This window comes from Desmodus rotundus, chromosome 9 (genome assembly GCF_022682495.2).
Source record: "Desmodus rotundus isolate HL8 chromosome 9, HLdesRot8A.1, whole genome shotgun sequence".
Lineage (NCBI taxonomy): Eukaryota > Metazoa > Chordata > Mammalia > Chiroptera > Phyllostomidae > Desmodus > Desmodus rotundus.
Genome location: NC_071395.1, coordinates 91,569,774 through 91,588,724, shown reverse-complemented (window position 1 = coordinate 91,588,724; position 18,951 = coordinate 91,569,774). Strand labels below are relative to the sequence as shown.

The 18,951-nt window shown below is 40.2% G+C and overlaps 1 protein-coding gene across 3 annotated transcripts in view; it reads right to left on the bottom strand.

Moving 5' to 3' along the window:
• The window catches only part of NSF (N-ethylmaleimide sensitive factor, vesicle fusing ATPase), a 132,820-nt gene extending 114,556 nt beyond the window's left edge, over nucleotides 1-18,264 (bottom strand). For all 3 annotated transcript variants that reach the window (XM_053910403.1, XM_053910401.1, XM_053910402.1), the window contains exon 1: nucleotides 18,188-18,264. In XM_053910403.1, coding sequence (XP_053766378.1) covers nucleotides 18,188-18,199 — 12 coding nt within the window. In that variant the 5' untranslated portion in view covers nucleotides 18,200-18,264. The remainder of the gene's footprint in view (nucleotides 1-18,187) is intronic.
• Between the last annotated feature and the right edge of the window lie 687 nt (nucleotides 18,265-18,951).

The window sequence follows — 18,951 nt, the reverse complement described above, 5'->3', positions numbered from 1 at the left end:
AAACAGCAAACAACAATCTTTTTGATCAACAGACGCTAACTAGCAAAACATTCCTCCATATGATATATTTAACCAATAACCCTCCACCATTCCCTCAGGTTTCCCAGTTAGTAAAATACGACGCCCGGAGTCATGACTAAAGTGCTCATTCTTCAAACCTCAAGCCAAAGCTGACTCTCCGCTCACAGCATCTAAAACTTGTTTACCAAACACAAATTTATAGAGGAACATAAATTACTTCTTGCCTTGCTTTTGTTTTAACTAAGGCACAGGCGGCAAACGCAAGGCCTGCGGGCCGAACCAGCCCCTCCACCTTGTTTTATCCGGCCCGGCACCTTGTTTCTACCCAGAGGCAGCACCGAGCTCTCGTTTAACCGTTAAGGAGTAGTTACATTTATACAGTCCTAAAATTACATTCGGCCCTTCGAAGGCCACCATGAGGCTGATGTGGCCCCTGGTGAAAATGAGTGTGACACCCCTGAACTAAGGGCTAGTTTCGATCCAGCTATCCCAGCTGTCTAGAGCGGCGGTCTCTGAAGTGGCATTAGTGCAACTGAAGGATCGGCAAGCTACCTGACGCACCGAAATACACTGAACTTAGAAACTGATCGCTGAATAGGTGCATCACAACATATTAAACAGAGAGTAATGAAGCATCACTATGCTTTCCTTGTTATTAATAAATAGAAGAAAAAATAATATATTTTTCATCTTTGGCTCATCCTTTCTATTCCTTTTGGCATATGTTGTATTATGTATATAAACTATTAGTATATGTTATAAACATACACATGTGTGATACCATGACCAATACATTTTTTAACTTATGGGATTCATGGTAAACTGTTTGGAAATCACTAATTTATAACAGGCGATGAATAAAATGTAGGCCATAAGTTTGCTTTCTGAATGAGACAGTACTCTTGCCCATGGTCACAATTTGGCCAGCCATCTGACAAAAATGTGCCCAGCTTTTTAACTTCTCACCCCCCCTGGGGACTCTTTCACCTACAAAGCTCTTTCTTCTACAGCAGTCCCCCCTTATCCATGGTTTTGCCTACAGCAGGCTCAGTTACCCACAGTCTACGGCAGCCCAAAACTATTAAATGGAAAACTCCAGGAAAAAACAATTCATAAGTTTCAAATTGTGTGCCCTCCCGAGCAGCGTGGCGGAACCTTGTGCAGCACCCCCTACCCCACTGGCCCGCCTGGGACATAAACGATTCCCGCTGCCCAGCGCACCCACGCCACACTTGCCCCCTGCTTGACAGACGTCCCACAGCTGTCTCAGTTAAACTCAGAGACCACATTCACGTAGCTTTATTACAGTGTATTGCTGCAATTGTTTTGTCTTATTATTAGTTATTGTTAATCTCTTACTGTGCCTAATTTATAAGTTAAACTTTATCAGAGGTACGTTTGTACAGGAAAAACACAGTATATACAGGGGTTGGTATTATGTGCAGTTTCAGGCACCCACTATGACCTTACCTTCCCCACAGAACCGACAGAATAAACTTCTAGTGGAAGTACCTACTGCGCTTGTACTTCACTGTCTGTTTGCACGTTTGCCTTCCATAGAAGACAGTGCGCTTCTCAAGAACTGAGACTGTGCTCTGCTCCAGTTTTTGGTCCCGGGGCAGTGCAGGGCCTGGACACAGGGAGTGCTCAGCAAACATTTGTGAATAAATGAACTAATGGATCAGCACAAATTGATCTCAACTGCAAAATAAACAATTCAAAGAATAATGCATACAAAGGACATTTCAAGATTATTTAGGAAGTGATATAACTTAATTATCTAACAGCCCAAAATGACACAGAACTGATGTAGCCAAAGTAATACAAAAATTACAACATGCTAAGTTAACCTTTTCATTTGTAAACTTGTTTACTTGTCAAAGAGGTGGCGTCCTTCAAGAAACAGTGAAAAAATCTTTAGAAGTCATCCGTTCGCCCAACCGAAACAGATGCTTTGAGCAAAAGGCCTCCCTGCTGGAATCCGGAAGCATCTGGGTTTTTATGGTGAGCCAAGCAGGGTACCTCACTTTCTCATCACAACACAAGTCCCCAAAATAGTAGCTGTTTACTTACCGCAGTAGTGCCAAGGGAACACTTCTCAGTCTTTCTAACACTGACCTTGCCTCTAGGAAAGAATAGTAAGAGCCAAACCACTACACCCATGCAGCTATTAAGAGATGAAAACACGAAATTGATGAGCAATTTCATATAAGTTTAGTAATCTGAGCGACTGGAACATTTAACTGTCTGAAGGCTGTAAAATGTTTTCATTAACAATTTGAAATGTAAAAATTTATTAATTCATTGCCACTCAAAAGAATGAAACTTTAGTGGAAGTAATTATATCACTATTTATCTGAGAGCCTTTAAAAGGCAGAAAGAGAATTTGTTTCTCTTCCTTGAAAAATTGGGGAATTTAACCAACACTCCTCTGGCTGACATTATACAGTTTTTGAATTTAAGTTACATAATTTTGCCCAAAGATTCACTTTAAAAATTGGATAAAGTATATGCTTTCCCGTTCAGTGGGGCAAATTCAACAGGAAAAAAAACACAGTACCTGACTGGGAGGCTGATTCCCAACTCACTTGCCCCTGCCCTCACTGAGACACCCCTGAGCCCACTGGTTCTTCCTGTCTGGGTGCTGCAGGCCCTGGGGACGGCTCTCCGGAGACACACAAATCCCCACAGGAAAGGGAAGTGGGAGGGAAAATGTGAACTGGAGCTCGGCTGACAAGTCCCACTCAATGAGCACATTTCTTGTCCGACCATCTTTCCTGAAAAGTAACACTTTAGAACTGCACTGTTCAATGAAGTGACCAATAGGCACATATGACAAAATTAAAATGAATTAAAATGAAAAGTTCTTCAGATGCACCAGCCACATGTCGAGTGCCACACGAGGCTAGCGGCTACCACCATTAGGTCTCTCTGGCCAGGGCTAGTGCAGAACAAGGGACGAAGGTCATCAGTAACACCTGTCTTCAGGCCTAGGGAGTCACTCTGTGCTCTCAAGTCCTGTGATAATAATTTCTGTCAAAATTTTGAAGGCACGTGGGACTAGACAAGATGGGGTAGAAATAAGTTAAACTTTTTATGTCCTATGGTTCTCTCTCAAAGAGCCTCTAGAGATACCCTTCACATCATGCACCTCAGACCATTATCCAACTATTTGCAGAGATGAACCTCCTCACATCCCCAGGGCCTTCAATTTCCTTTACAGACTTAAAGATAAAAGCAAGTTCCCATGCTGGTCTTTTGGGGGAAAAAAGAAAAGAAAAGAGAACTATGAAAGGCTGACAACATTCAATATTGGCAAAAATATGGCGTAGTTATTCAAAAGAAATGCAAGCACAGAGCCCCAGCTGTACACAAATGTTCACAGCAGCTTTGTGCATAATACCCCAAGCTGGAAATAACGCAAATGCCTACCAGCAGGCGAATGGATAAACAAACCGTGGTAGAGTCCATACAGTGGAAGTGCATCCAGCAGTTAGAAAGAAACTAGCTACCTCTATGCACAATGTGGGTAAAATCGAACAACGCTGAGCACCAGCAGACAGACGCAGACGTAGAGGCGGCAGAACCTCCACCTGGGGGTTTGGCCCCAACCCACCAGCCTTTTCTCCTGCATCTTGGGTCACTGCCAGCACCTCTCTCCTCCTAGACGCCTGTCTGCACCTCTCAGAGTGATTTAAAATGCAAATCCCTTAACTCACCTGCTACCTCAAATTATCAGCCCTTTTTCTCTTCACTTCACAACCAAATTTCCCAAGTCTCCCTCTCCTCCTGCCTACCATTTTCTCCTCCTACAGCAACCTTCCCCAGCTTTCATTCAAAATTGTGTCCGGCAACAGCTTCCCTCAATTGCTCTGTCTTAACTCACCAATGACTTTCTAATTGTCAAGTTCAGTGGTGTCTCCCTCTCCGCACTATTCATTCTTTTGTTTCTCTCACTGTCCTCCTCTCTGTTCATGCCATCGTTATCCTTTCCAGTCACTCAAATCCACAATTTCAGGGTCCTTCTTTCCTTCGGCACCTAACCTCTTGCTCTGCAGTGGGGGTCAGGACCTAGTAATCTACTTCTACACTGTCACTTGCATTTGAGTCCTCCCTTCCATCTGCATGACTGCTGGCCTAGTTCAGCCCATATCACCTCTCTCCTAAGAAATAAATAATAAATAATAAAAAGATAAGTACCCTCCCACAACAACCTAATTGGTTTCCCTGACTCTAATTTCTTTTCTCCTATTCAGTCTCCCCACTGCCACCAGAAAAGACCTAAAATTGAAAATGTGATTTCTAAATAATAAAACCAAAACTCCTTAGCAGGATCTACCCTTGTTTTTCTGCTTCTACCTCAATGCCCTACCCGGACCCTCTGTACTTCATATTCCAAACTCCATACCTTCGTTCACACTATTCTTTTTGCCTAAATTCCCTATTCCAAACCCCTTCCAGCTGACCCATCTTGCAAAGTCAAGTATGAAACTCCCTGATTCCCAGTAAGATCGAATTATCTCCTGTATTTCCTTTATTTGTGCTTCTTCAACAGTTTTCTCACTATTTCTCACCATCTATCTTACATATGTAGTTAAGTATCATAATCCTAAGCTCTGGCACGCCTGTACACCCAATGAACACACAATATGTATTAGCTGAACTTTTTGTTGTTGTTGACTTTAGAGAGAGGAAGGGACAGACAGAGAGAGAGAAAAACATTGATTTGTTGTTCCACGTATTCATGCATTCATTGGTTGATTCTTGTATGTGCCCTGACTGGGGATCAAACCTGAAACCTTGACATATGGGGATGATGCTCTAACCAAGTGAACTACCCAGCCAGGGCAGTTGAACTTATTATTAGACTTTTTTGAAATACAGTATGGTCTGTGTCTTCCCAAAATTCGTATGTTGAAAGCCTAGTGCCCAAGGTAGTAACATTATAAGAGGTCAGGCCTTTGGGAGATGATTAGGCCATAAAGGCAGAACCTTCATGAATGGGACTAGTGTCCTTGTCGAAGAGGCCCTAGAGAGCTGGCTCACCGCTTCCACCAAGAGAGGACACAGGGGGAAGTCTGTGACCCAGAAGAGGGCCCTCAACCATGCTGGCGTCCTCAGAAGACTTCCAGCCTCCAGAACCATGAAAAATAAATTTCTGTTGTGTACAAACAACCTAGTCTCAGGTATTTTGTTACAGCGGGCCAAACAGACTGAGACAACGTAATTTTACATATTAATACAGGGTGGGGCAAAAGCAGGTTTACAGTTCATATGGAAAAAGACCTGCAGGTTATGATTACTACAGTAGCTTTATTTACTCAGTTTCGCATACTCACAATGTAAACCTGCTTTTGCCCCACCCTGTATAACATACATTATTTTAAAGTGCACACTCCAGGGCTTTTCCATATATATTCACTATGTAGCACAATCATCACCACAAATTCCAGAACATTTCCAGTACTCCAAAAAGAAACCCTGTACCTATGAGCAGTTACTCCCAACTCCTGCCTCCTTCCATGCCCTGGCAACCACTAATCTACTTTCTCTCTCTCTGGATCTGCCTGCTCTGGGCACTTCATATGAATACAATCTCACAATCTGTCCTCTTTCTGACTGGCTTCTTTCATGTAACATACAGTTGTAGCATGCGACTACTTCATTCCTTTTCATGGCTGGGTCGTATTCCATTGCACGGATGTATCATATCTGTTTATTCATCAGCTGATGGACACTGGGTTATTCCCACTCTTTGGTTATTATGAATAATGATGCTATGAATATCCATGTGCAAGTTTATGTGTGAGCATATATTTTCAACTCACTTGGTTGTATACCTATGAGTAGGAGTGTTGGGTCATTCTTTTTAACTGTTTCCCACAGCAGCTGCCCCATTTCGCATTCCCAACGGCAGTGAGTGAGGGCTCCCACTGCTCTGCATCATCACCAACACCTCCTTAACTGCAGCACTCCTGGGGGTCATGTCGTACCTCACTGTGGCTTTGATGTGCAGTTCCCTACTGATTATCCTGTTAAGCAGCCTTTCAAGTGCTCGTTAGCTGCCCATCTTTTTTGGAAAAGTGTCTATTCAAATCCTTTGTCCATTTTAAAATCGGGTCGTCTTTTTATTGTTGAGTTGTAAGGGCTCTTTATGTGTTCTGGGTACTAGACCTTATCAGACACATATGATTTGCAAATATTTTCTTCCATTTTGTGGGCTGTCTTTTCACTTTCTTGATAGGATCCTTTGACATATGAAAGTTTTAAATTTTGATGAAGTCTGATTTATCTATTTATTCTTGGATTGCTTATATTTGTGTAACTAAAAAAAAAAAAAATCACTGTTTAATCCAAGGTTGTGCAGATTTTCACCTGTTTCCTTCTAAGAATTTTACAGATTTAGATCTTTGACCCATTCTGAGTTAATTTTTGTGTATGGTATGAGACAGGGGTCTGAATTCATTCTTTTGCATGTAGATATCCAGTTGTCCCAGCATCATTTGTTGGAAATACCTCTTTCCTCCATGGAATGATCTTGGCAGCCTTGTTGAAAATCAGTTGGTCCTAAGTGTGCGGGTTTATTTGTGAACTTTTGATTCTATTCCGCTGGTTTATGTGGCTGTCCTCACGCCACTGCCACCGCATCTTGGTTACTCCAGCTTCGTAGTACGTTTTGTAATTAGAAAGTGTGTCCTTCAACTTTGTTCTTCTTTTGCAAGATTGCTGTGGCTAAAATGGCTTTGCAATTCTATCTGAAGTTTAGAATCAGCTTGTCTGTTTCTGGAAAAAAAGTTGGAATTTTCATAGGCATTGCATTGAATTTATTGATCGAGTTGGGGAGTAGTCCTATATTAACAATATTATGTCTTACAATCCATGAACACACGTTTCCATTTATTTAGATCTTTAATTTCTTCAGCATGCTTTGTGGTTTTCAGTGTATAAGTCTTGCACTTCTTTAAATTTATTTCTATTTTATTCCTTTGATGCTATTGTAAATTAATCTTTTCTTAATTTCATTTTCAGATGTTCATCGCTAGTGTATAGAAATGCACTTATTTTCGTGTATGGGGCTTGTATCCTACAACTTTGCTGGATTCATTTATTAGTTCTAACAGGGGTTTTTTGTAAATTCTTTAGAATTTTCTATATACAGGTCATGTCATCCACAAATAATTTTATTTCTTTTCAATCTGAATGCCTTCTTCTCTTCTTTTTCTTGCTTAACTGCCCTACCTAGAACCTCCAATAGAATGCTGAACTGAAGTGGTGAGAGCAGATATATTCATCTTGTCCTTGATCTTCAAGAGAAAGTTTTCAGTGTTCACCACTAAGTAAAATGTTAGCTGTGAATTTTTCTGTTAGTTGAATTAAATTTTCTGAACTCATAAGGTTGCTCTGAGAATCTAATGAGAAAAGATCCGTGAAGATATTTTCAAAACTGTAAAATACCATTCAATTTCAAATATTCTCATTTAGTAACTTAGTGCTCTTACTCAGAAAAGTTTACTCCAGATGTTGTTAAAGAAATTAAAACAATGTTTATGAAGTTTGTTTTTTTTTTTAATTCCCAACATCCTGATGAAAATTTGTTCTTTTGAAGGGTGAAGAGGAAAAGAAGAATCTTTGGAGAAGGAATCAGAACTAAGACCCAAAGTCCAGAGCCTCTCCCCAGCCCCAACCCCTAAGTCTCATACCTAAGGACTCTTTCCTCAGCAAGATGCAGGGCATTCGGAAAAGCAGAAAGTGAAGATACAAGACAGGCAAGAAGCAAGAGGCAGCGTGGTACAGAGGAAAGAACACAAGATTTAATGGGAAAGTTAGCTGTGACTCTAGTTGTTCAGAAGCAAACAAAAAAAAAGAAAGACACCTGAAAATTAGGTCGAATAAACTTCACATCTTCAAAGCTACAAAATCTATTGACTTATATCTATAAGTCTGCACTATACTAATCTAAATTGCTTATGTTCATCTGAGTCATAATTAAAAACAATATACCAATAATTCATGATGGTTAGTGCTCATGCCATAATATTGAGAAGTTTCTCAATAATTTAACAAATTCAGCTTGATAATACAAAATATAAACACAATATAATGGCATTATTTATAATTTTATTATCTAGAAATAATTATTTAACGATAACTGAGTCAGAATTGGTTGCTAGAAGGCAGAAAGGACTCACTAGCCTACTTCTACTCAGTGGAATGAACATTTAACATACATCGATAACGTCCCCGGCACTGTGCTCCGTGCACATGCTCCAAGTACAGTGCCGGGGACGTTATGGTATATGTTAACAATGAAGCATGGCTACTTTTCATAATTTTTGAATACTAAATAAGAATAAAATATTTATTAAAGGTGTGTAAGATCTAAAACACCATGAAACAAACACCATATATCTACCACCCAGTTTAAGAAAAAGAACATTACCATTTCTTTAAGTCAACTTTTTATTGAAGAAAAACATACATTCAGAAAAGTACATACATTGTAAGAGTTTGGCTCAATGAATTTCTATGAAGTGAACACACCCCAGGTAACCAACCCAGTACAAGAAAGACAGTAGCAGTACAGACTGCCCCCCACTCACTAGACCTTCACCCCCAACTACAGATAAGCACTATCTCGTTTCTATCACCAGAGAGAAACCATAGATTTGTTTTGCCTGATTTTGAAACCTTTATGCAAATAGAATCATGCATCATAGATTATTTCGTGTCTGACTTCCACCCCTCAAAGTTATGATACTCGTCCATGTTGTTGCATGTGGGAATAGTTCATTCATTTTCATTGCTTCCTATGGTATATAATTACATGAGTGTACCACCATTATTTATCCATTTAAGTTGCTTCTAGTTTTTAATCATGAATACTGTTGTTATTAACATGTGTGTACATGTCTTTTGAATAATATGTGTATGTATTTCTATTGTAAATATTCCCACCTCACCCCACCCAGCCAGCAGTGGAATTACGGGGGCATAACCATACACGGCATTGTTCAGCTTTAGGGAATTTTGCCTAAGGGGTACAGTGTGGTGTTTTGATACAAGTGTACCTTGTATAATGATTACCACAATCAAGTTACAGAGTTACCATTCTGTGTGTGTGTGTGTGTGTGTGTGTGGTGAGAACACTTAAGATCTACTATCAGCAAATTTCAAGTATACAATATATTATTAACTATAGTTACCATTTTAAATTGTTTCTATGGGAAGGTCAGGAAGGGTACAACATCTACTATACTGCAAGAAACAACTAAACTTTCTTAAATGTTGGACAATTGGATGTAGAAGGTATTAAAGGGAAGAAAAGACAGTAACTGGAAATCTAAAAATAACAAGTTTGAGTATACCTTTGGAAAGAAATCTGGAAAAAATGTCTTCAACAATGTATAAGGAACTAAATGGGAAAGCTCAACGTACTGCACTATGTTAATAGTTCTCAACTTCAGCACACGTCAGAATCAACTGGAGAACTCTTAAAAGAGACTGCAGGGCCCCGCCCCTCCAGAGCGTCTAATTTAATCAGCCTGGGGTGGGGCCCTAGAATCTGCATTTTGAACAAGTTCTCGGGTGATACTAACTGGCTGATCTGCGGTCTCCACTTTGAGAAATCATTGTAGTAAGTAAGAAGAAGTAAATTTCATAAAAACAGAAATACAGGTTCATTTCCTTCTATAACAGAGAGAAAATATGTGGAAAAGAGGCTTCAGTAATGCTATTGGGTCAATTTCACCGTTTAACTTGGTAAATATAATTGTTTATTTTGATGCTTGGTAAGTAGTAAATTGATTAGAAGGCTATATATACAAAAAATAGTTATCAGACTCTATCTGCAGGTGAAGGAAAGACTGCATTGGAGTCCAGTAGCTGTTTAAAGTTTTATCTATGCTGTCTTATTAATGATTTACATAATAGAATAAACAACAGTGGAGCATCCAGTATCTTGGCAGAGAATGTAACATTAAAATCCAAACTACAGACATTGTCCAAATGATTATTTATTAAGGTATTCAGAAGTACATGTTCATCCATGAATTCAAAAATCATTAATACTTCCATGATAGGTTCTGTTGTAAACAGTGGGAATTAAGTCTCCTCTCTTCTCACAAAATTTTGTTAATGTTATTCTCTAGGAGAAAAGTAACTAGGGTAACTACAAACTTTAAATCCCCCAACACAGATTGTCTTTGGAAGACCTAGAATCAGTGATAACTACTATTTTCATTGCATGTCAAACCAAGAAAACGTTTGGTCACGTGCACATCACACTAAAAACACCTTACAATTAAGAAAAAAAGTCCACCAGTGAGACTCTACTCTTTGTTATTTAGTGATTTAAAAAATGAGGAAATGTTGGATGTAAAGAATGACAGGTTATTTCTTATCTTAAATCAATAATTTCCCCATTTTATCCATTACCAAAGATCTATACGGTTAGTGCAAAATACATCAGAACTTAGCACTTCACTCTGAATTTAGCAAAGGACCAAAATACCCTGCATTACTCATAAACAGCTGATGCAAATGCATTTGGTTCCAAATCTACAGAACACAAAGCTGTGACAAATTATTAGCACTTTTTGGCTTAACATAAAGAAAAATAAAAAGGATGTCAAAATCAATAACAGGAGATAAAGATAAATTAAATTTGAAGATAAAGACAATATTTTTAAAAGAGGAAGGAGTAAGCTGCTCCTAAAATTCTTATGAAAAAGGGCCAAGAAATGCCAAATAAAGAAAAATAAGGAGGGAGCTCGCCCTACCAGACAGCAAGAATAATTTTAAATCTATGGTGCTTGTACAGCATAGGAAATACAGACAAAAACACTGTAATAACTACGTGTGGAGCCAGGTGGGTACTGGAAATATCAGGGGGCAACACTCTGTAAAGCATATGATTGTCCAACCACTACCCTGCACACCTGAAACTAATACAAAGTAACACTGAATGTAAACTGTAATTGAAAAATATTTTTTCAAGCTATGGTAATTACAACAGCGGTTTGGCGCACATATGGATAGAGGGAAGAATGAAACCGAACAGAGTCCAGACAGACTGGATATGAAACCGAGCTGGCATACAAATCGGTGGGGAAAAGGACAGACTCAGTAAGTGATGTTGGGACAAAGGATTCTACATACAGAAAAGATAAAATTAGCTCCTAATTCACACCAAACACAAAAATAAATTCCAGGTGAATTAAACACCAAAATGTGAAAAGCAAACTTTTAAATCTTTTAGAAAAAAAATCTCTCCAACTTGAAGGTGACAAAAAAGTTCTTTAAAAACATACTAATCATAGAGAGAGAAAATAGGTAATTATAAGTATAATAAAATTTAAATCTAAAACTATAAACATGAAATAATCACCGTCTGAGAGAAGCTATTTGCAACTTACAAAGGATGAGAACCCAAGCAACCCTTACACCCCCAAAAAGGAAAACTCTAGAAATCAATTTTTTTAAAATGCTAACAGCTCAAATGGGCATAGGATATACAAAGGTAATTCACAGAAGAGGAAATCCCAATGATCAGTATGAAAAATGCTCAATCTCACTAGTAACCAGAAAAAATGCAAATTTAAACAACAGGATTGTTTTACACCTGTCATATTGTATAAATTATCTATAATATTAAGTGCTCGGGAGGACATAAGTAACAGACACTCCTATTCTGCTGGTAAGAATGCATATGTATACATCTCTAGGCATATATCCTAAAGAAACTCTTACATATGTATGTTAAGAGACATGTACAAGAATAAGCACTCTAGAAAAATAAACTTTGAAACCACCTAAATTTTCCTCTGCTGAGAAAACAGGTAATGGTGGTATATTCACAGAATAGAATATGACACAGTAACAACCGAAGTAACCGGCTCTCTACATCAACATGACTACATCTCGAGTGTCCCTTTCAATGAGAAGATGCAGGCTGCAGAGGGAACTATAGAGTGTATCACCATTATATACACTTTATATACACACAAAATATATTTCTGTGGGCACACACATCTGTAGGCATAAAGAGGATGGATCTATACTGACTTTAGGGTAGTAGCTATTTCTGGGAAAGGTGAGTGGAAGAAAGAAGGGATAAGCAGGGTCTACAGGAAGGGAGGGAGGTATCAGTCAGAGTAAACATTTCAGATTTCTTCCCAGCCAACTGATATGAAATTAAAGCAAATTTCCTATTATTTATTTGACGAAAGAATCAAATTAAATCCAGAAAATAACAGGTTCTAAAAGAAAGAAAAAAAGAAGGGACACAAAGGGGATTCAATTGGAACTGCAATGTTTAATTTCTAAAAACTTAAAAATCTAAAGCAAATATCAAAGTATGTTAACACTTAAATCTGGATACTGAGCACAAGGATATATATGTTATGTCATTTTCCGTACTTCTCAGCATGCTTGAAATCTCTTAAAATGTATATAAAGTATATTTCTTTAAAATACACAGAGCTTATAGAAATAGTAATAGTCACAAGGAATATTTAGTTTTCATCATAAAAAAGTAGCTTAGACATTAGAGATTAAATCACTAGAAAATCGAAGGCAGTGTAAGGCCTCAGAGCCCATTCAAGGATATTAACACTGGAGTATGAAAAAGGATCTTGTTAAGAGATTATTGCCTAAAATCCCATGCCTCGAGTGTGGACCCTTAAGAACAGCGTTATTGCAAGTATCTAGGGTGTCGTCAATACAGATATTTGCAAAGGTTACTGTTCTGCCAATTCAGGAATTTTCAACAGTAGAACAATAAATATATTTTCACCTTATACCTTTGCACCTTGATTTAAATACTTGGGGAAAAAAAAGAACACACCCATCTTAAGCACAAATTCCTCTGGGTTTCAGAAAGAAGCAGTTATTTAATAGTAAGAGTTCAATTTTTTTTTCTAGAATGTATAGTACTTGAAGATACTTTTAAAAAATATATTTTATTTATTTATTTTTAGAGAGAAGGGAAGGGAAGGAGGAAGAGAGGGAGAAAAACATCAGTGTGTGGTTGCCTCTCACGTGTCCCCTACTGGGGACCTGGCTTGGAACCCAGGCATGTGCCCTGACTGGGAATTGAACCATCGATCCTTTGGTTTGCAGGCCCGTGCTCAACCTACTGAGCCACACCAGCTAGGGCATGAAGACCAGCCAGGGCGTGAAGAAAATCTCCACTAAAGTAATATACAGGGTCCAGCAGAAGTAACACCACAGAGTGTGGTTGGTAGGGTATGTGAATGTCTCACATGAGATGGACAGCTGTTTGAACATGTCACCTTAAATGTCATATGGTGTGCTGGAGTGTGATACTGTTATGTTACAGAACGACATGCTTATGATTTTGTAATAAGAGATTCGGTGTAGATTACCAGCTCATAAAACAAGGGGTGTTATTTGTGCCAGACCCTGTATAAAAGCAGTAACTACCGCATATAAGATTGCAGAAAGTTGATATGCTTTGGATAGCAAAACAGTGATTTAGGGAATGGGACTATGAAATATTTTATATTATTTAACTTGTGGTACTGCACAAGAGCTATCTCCAACTTATAACTTGTGCTCCAAAACTTCACTTGAAGGTTGGTTATTTGGTAAAGATATCATTACCCATAAAGTGTAAGTGTGTAGGTTTCTGGACTAGGCTACAAAAGCTTCTTCAAAATACTGATACTAATATACTAACCTGCCTAGTCAAAACGCTGGATTAGGTCAATTTTACCTCTAGCATCTTCCTACACTCCTTTCAACTCCTAAGAGAGTTCTCTCCCTTAGACGCCTATTTAACATCATCATATTCTATTTCTTCACAACAAATCACCTCAAGTAGGCATAGGCAGAAAGTGATCCATTGGTTTATTTGCATTAATGTATTTATGTTTATAGAAAGGAACTGCCGGATCTCCAGTGAGATTTTGGGCAATTTTAAAAGACAGGTTACAAAGAAGTTCAGGCAATGTGAAAAGCCTTTCTTCTTTTCTTTTCTTTTCTTTTTTTTTTTCCAGGAGTGGGGTGGTGGTGGTAATATAAGAGGCCTAGAAAGCAACACCACACAGAGTAGCTTTACTTAGGAGCCTTGCCCTACCTGAAGTCAGCTCTCCAAAGCCATTAAAGCTGCACTTCAGATTCTTTCTTTACTTCTGATTCCGTGACTCCAGAGCAAGGTAGCGTGACAATTCTAAAAGATGGTGTGGAGGCCTGGGGCAGTAAGTGAATGTGGAGCTCACTTTAGTGTCCATATTCAATATAAGTAGTAACAATTACACCTCTAGAATCTGTTTTATTTGTAGCAAAAATTTTTAATAGCTGAGAAAACTTATTACTTAATTGACTATTTTTAAAAGGCTAAAGGGAACCAGATAAGTTTGTCAACTGATCATTTTATTATAAAATGTATCCAACTTATCATTCCATATTTTTCTCATATAATAAATACACTAGAATAATAATGACAAAAATTATTTTCTTTTAGGTTCTTTTTTCAGATTAGGGACTTCAAGATATTTTAGGGATTAATCAAGTTCTGATGCCCTCAATGCTATATACTGAATAACATCACACATTTTATTCTGCAGCCCATTTCCCAGATGAACTAAATATGGGGCTTTCTCTTTTGGCCAGAAAAAGCAAAGGACAAGATGTACTACAGATAAGCAATGATATCAAAGGCGAAAACCAGTGATACAGTGGTACAGGGACTCAAGACACATGCATCAAACAGAAGTTCGATGACACAGTGAATATAAATGCCATTTACAAGATGATGTCAGAATGCCGAAATTAACTAAACTAAGCAAAAGCAATAATTCAAAATACCTTTTTCTCCCACAAAAAAGAAATACAGAACTCATTTTAAGAGTACTAAAAGGCTAACTCTATTCGCTAAACCTTGATAGGTCATTACTAGAAAACTACAGCTATCGGAAGAAACAAGACAATCGGAGATGGACCAAAGGTGTTCAGATTTTCCAAAAGATGGTAGTTTTTGAAAATTAAACTTTGACAGCAATCTCCAAAAAGTTCTAGGTAAAGTAAATTACCAAAAGTGCACTGATGTGTGTCAACCTGGAAGAGGGTCTCTAACAGCACGGTCAAGGGCTATTTCAAGGACCTTTTATCAAGGACTTGAATGTAGACGTGGGAATCTACTACTAAACTGGAAGAGAGAGCTACTATGTTTCATATATAACATGAAAGAATTAAAACTCAAGAACACCTTCAACAAGTAGCAGATATGCCCTGACCTAAAACAATGAATTGGAAAGTGGACAAATGCAAGGCCTTACATTCTGGTTCAACCAAACAACTGTAGAACACCTAGAAGGGGGAGGGGGTGCTGGTTTTTAAAAAAACATTAGAGTTTTAGTGGACTATCAGCCAATCGCTATGTCCCACGCAGCACATTGGAGAAGAAACAGTGACACTACAGAGCGTTTCCAATGGAAAGTAGCCTGAAAGATGAAGGTTTGGAATATAGGATATGGGAGGAATTGGGGGTGTTTAACTTGCAAGAGAGAAAATCTGAGGAAACATGTAAACTGTCTTCAAATATCTGAGGAGCTATCATATGAAAAAGAAATTGTTTAGTTCTATGCACCCTCTATCACTAGCATATTCAAAGAGAAATGAGGTTCATATTTTTAAAAAATGTATTGAGCACCTAGGTCCCAGACAGTGTGCAAAGCACAGATGATGATAGTGAGCAAAAACCCAACATGGTCTAATAGAAGGTAAAGTCTAATGGGAGAAGCAAATGATCACACTGATAAATTTAAAATAACAAACAGATAAATCTCCAAGGAAAGCTCCTCCTGAGCATACAGCAAAGGATCACGACCGGAAGTGTGGGGTTGGAACAGCCTTCCTTTGAGCGGCTGAGGGATCTGAGTGGGAGGGAAATGGCTGGGAGCACACACGAGGAACAGCACCTGCAAAGGCCTTGTGCTGAGAGAAACCACCGTAGGCTCAAAAGGATTGAAAGGCTTATGTAACCTGAGCACACGGAGTGAGGAGGGTAGTGGAGAGAAGCAGGAGCAGAACCACAGAAGACCTTACAGGCCTAGTTACAGACTGGGTCTTTTCCCAAAAGTAACGAGATACCATCAAGGGCGGGGTTTAATGGGCACAGGAGGAAACCATCAATGTGGAGAATGACATGAGGAGACCACTTCAGAGGTTCCTGCAACAGTTCAGACCAGAAATGACAGTAGTTTGGGAAAAGAAGGTGAAAATTGAAGATGCTAACACAGGTGGACAGATTGAAGAGATATTTAGGATGTTCAAATGACAGAACCCATGTGACCAGTCCAGTGGGTGATGTGGGTATAGTTTAAAGCAGCAATGCCCCAAGCCACATTCTTTGGCCCTAAGACATTTTGGGGGTAGGTCAGATAGAACTCAGTCAGTTTGAAGGATGTGGCGAAAGAGAAGAGGTATAAAGGATGACATCCATACCCCCTCCCCTGTTTTTTAACCTATATAAATGCGTGCATGGTAGTGCCACTCCCTGAAATAGGAAACACAGGAAAAGTACTAATTAGGTGGGCTGAGATGAGTTAAATTCGAGGAGCCTAGTTTTGAATAGCTAGTTTGACATGTTGATCTGGAACTTAAAGGACAGGTCTGGACTGGGAGTAAAATACTGAAAATCACTGACACATAGATAGAATTTGAAGCTGTCGGCCGAGAAGAAACTGTCCAAAGAGAAAATAGAGAGTGAGAAGAGAGCCTTGAGGAATACGTGCACTGAATAACAGGGCAGAGGAGCGTGAGTCTGCAAAAGAAAAGTATGAGTGAAAATAGAAGAGCGTTTTCCATGAAGGAGGCAATGGTCAATCAGCAATGCCACATGCTTTTGAGACATGAAGCAAGACGAGGAGCATGAAGCAGTGGGTTGAGGGGTAAGCAGGTGATAAAAAACGGGAGCCAATAAATGTTAAGATTTCTGGCTGTAAAGTGGAAGGAGAAAAGGTGACAGGTGTGGAGGTGGAGGGAGGGTTTGTTTTGAGATGGGAGTAGCTTGAGTAAGTTAAAATGGGGTTCCTGAGGTGGGAAAGACAGCATCTGAAACATAGGTGGACAGAGTAGCCATAGATTAAAAGGAGAGGCTATGGGGGAAAGGAAGAGAAAGAGCGAATTGAATGACCTCTACGGCCATGACAATCCCATGACAATTTCTGGAATCCCATGACAGTTTCTTTAAGATAGGACATTTGCATTTATGCATAAGTCTATGCAAACTTATTCAAATATTCTAGCATAAATAATCAGTCAAGCACATCCTTATCCCCTAATGACGCAGTTAATGTCCCCAGGTTTATAATCAGTGTAATCTCTGGGCAGGATCCATCCCTCAGAGAGCTTATAGCTCAACGCGCTCTGCAATACAGCACAGAACCAGCCCTATCTCCCCTCGCCAAACCCATACTACACTGCGACCTTAGAGGGTAGAGGAGGAAGTAAAATTTAAAACCCTGAAACTACAACACATTCTGCTGCATTCGACGCGACTATCAGTCACAAAAGCACAACGCGATACCCCAAACCCCCAGGCCAAGCTAAAGACATTCATGCTAAAGACACTGCATGATCCCGCAGTGACAGGTCCCCCAGATAGCCGGGGTTTAACACTAAGTCATTTGCACCCCTTCCTCCTTTCCCAAGACCTTTCATTATGAAGAACCAGAAATGGGTTTCTAAAGACCCTTCCCGCAGCTCTCGTCCCAATGCAGCAGACGGATCCTCCGCAGTTACTCCAGCGGCTGGACCTAATAAGCCCTCGCAAGGGGGTGCGGAGAACCCCCCACAGTCCATCGGACGGGGATGGGACAGCCACAACCCTGCGGCTGCCTTGAGGGGCGAGGGGTACAGCCCCAAGGTATGGAAAAGGGGAATTTAGGGAGACACAGGAAACCCTGGTAGCCAGGGGTCCACCTCCCCTCGAGCTTTCTTAGGGGGATGGAGTCTGAGGAGGGCTATTCCCCTGCCACTGCTCCCCCTTCTCACTCTCACTCAAACCCTGCTCTGGCCTGCTGCGCCCTCCAATGCCCCATTTGCTCAGACCCACTTCCCCTCCCCTGGGTCGTCCGGACATCGGAGTGCCGGCAAGCCCAGCGCCCCCGCCTTGAGCCGGGGTTCCCGGGCCGGCACTCACCCGGCCCGCCATCTTCGCGGACACGTCCAGCTCCTGGGATCCTCCTCGGCGCTTAGCAGAGCCCGCCCCCGCCGCGCGCGCGCCCGTCTGCCTCCCGCCCTCGCGCAGGCGCGCAGCCACTGTGAGACCGCGCACGCGCCCGGGCGCGTCCCCGGCGCCCCCGGAGTTCCCACCCCGCAGGGCGCGCGCGGGCTCGCCGGCTACAGTGGGAGGGCGGGGCGCGGGCGCCATTTTGAACTTGAGGTTTTCTGAGTGGGGAAGGGTCCTTTGACTGTATTTCTAGGGCGAACGTGTCAGCCAGCGAGTTTCTGCAGGGCTTCTCTTAAGAATCATCACAGCTGGCCGTTTACGCCGAACTTTGTAGCAAGGTTTTTGAGGCTTTCGTCACGGAGCCCCTACTTACCGTTTTGCCAGCTGCACTTTGCCCTTTAATGGTCTTTAGCTTGATACTTCTAGACCCACTGAAATGTGAAAATGTGTATGAGCTCCCAGCGCAGGTTCTAGTCCTACCCAAAGAAGATCACTAATGAGTGGTTGGCTCTGAATTCAAGTTTTGCGTGAATTCAGGCTTTTCTCTGTAACCGGACTTGTTTTCCTAGCTCCTGGGAGTTGGCCTTTATATTTAGCTTCTGTGTAGCCTGGAAAACTAAAGTTAATATTTTCTTCTAATTTAAAAATGAATTGATTGCTTCCATATTTTAATATATTATTTTATTAAATATTTTATATTCGTTTTTATTTATAAAAGTACTTTGTGCCCTAAC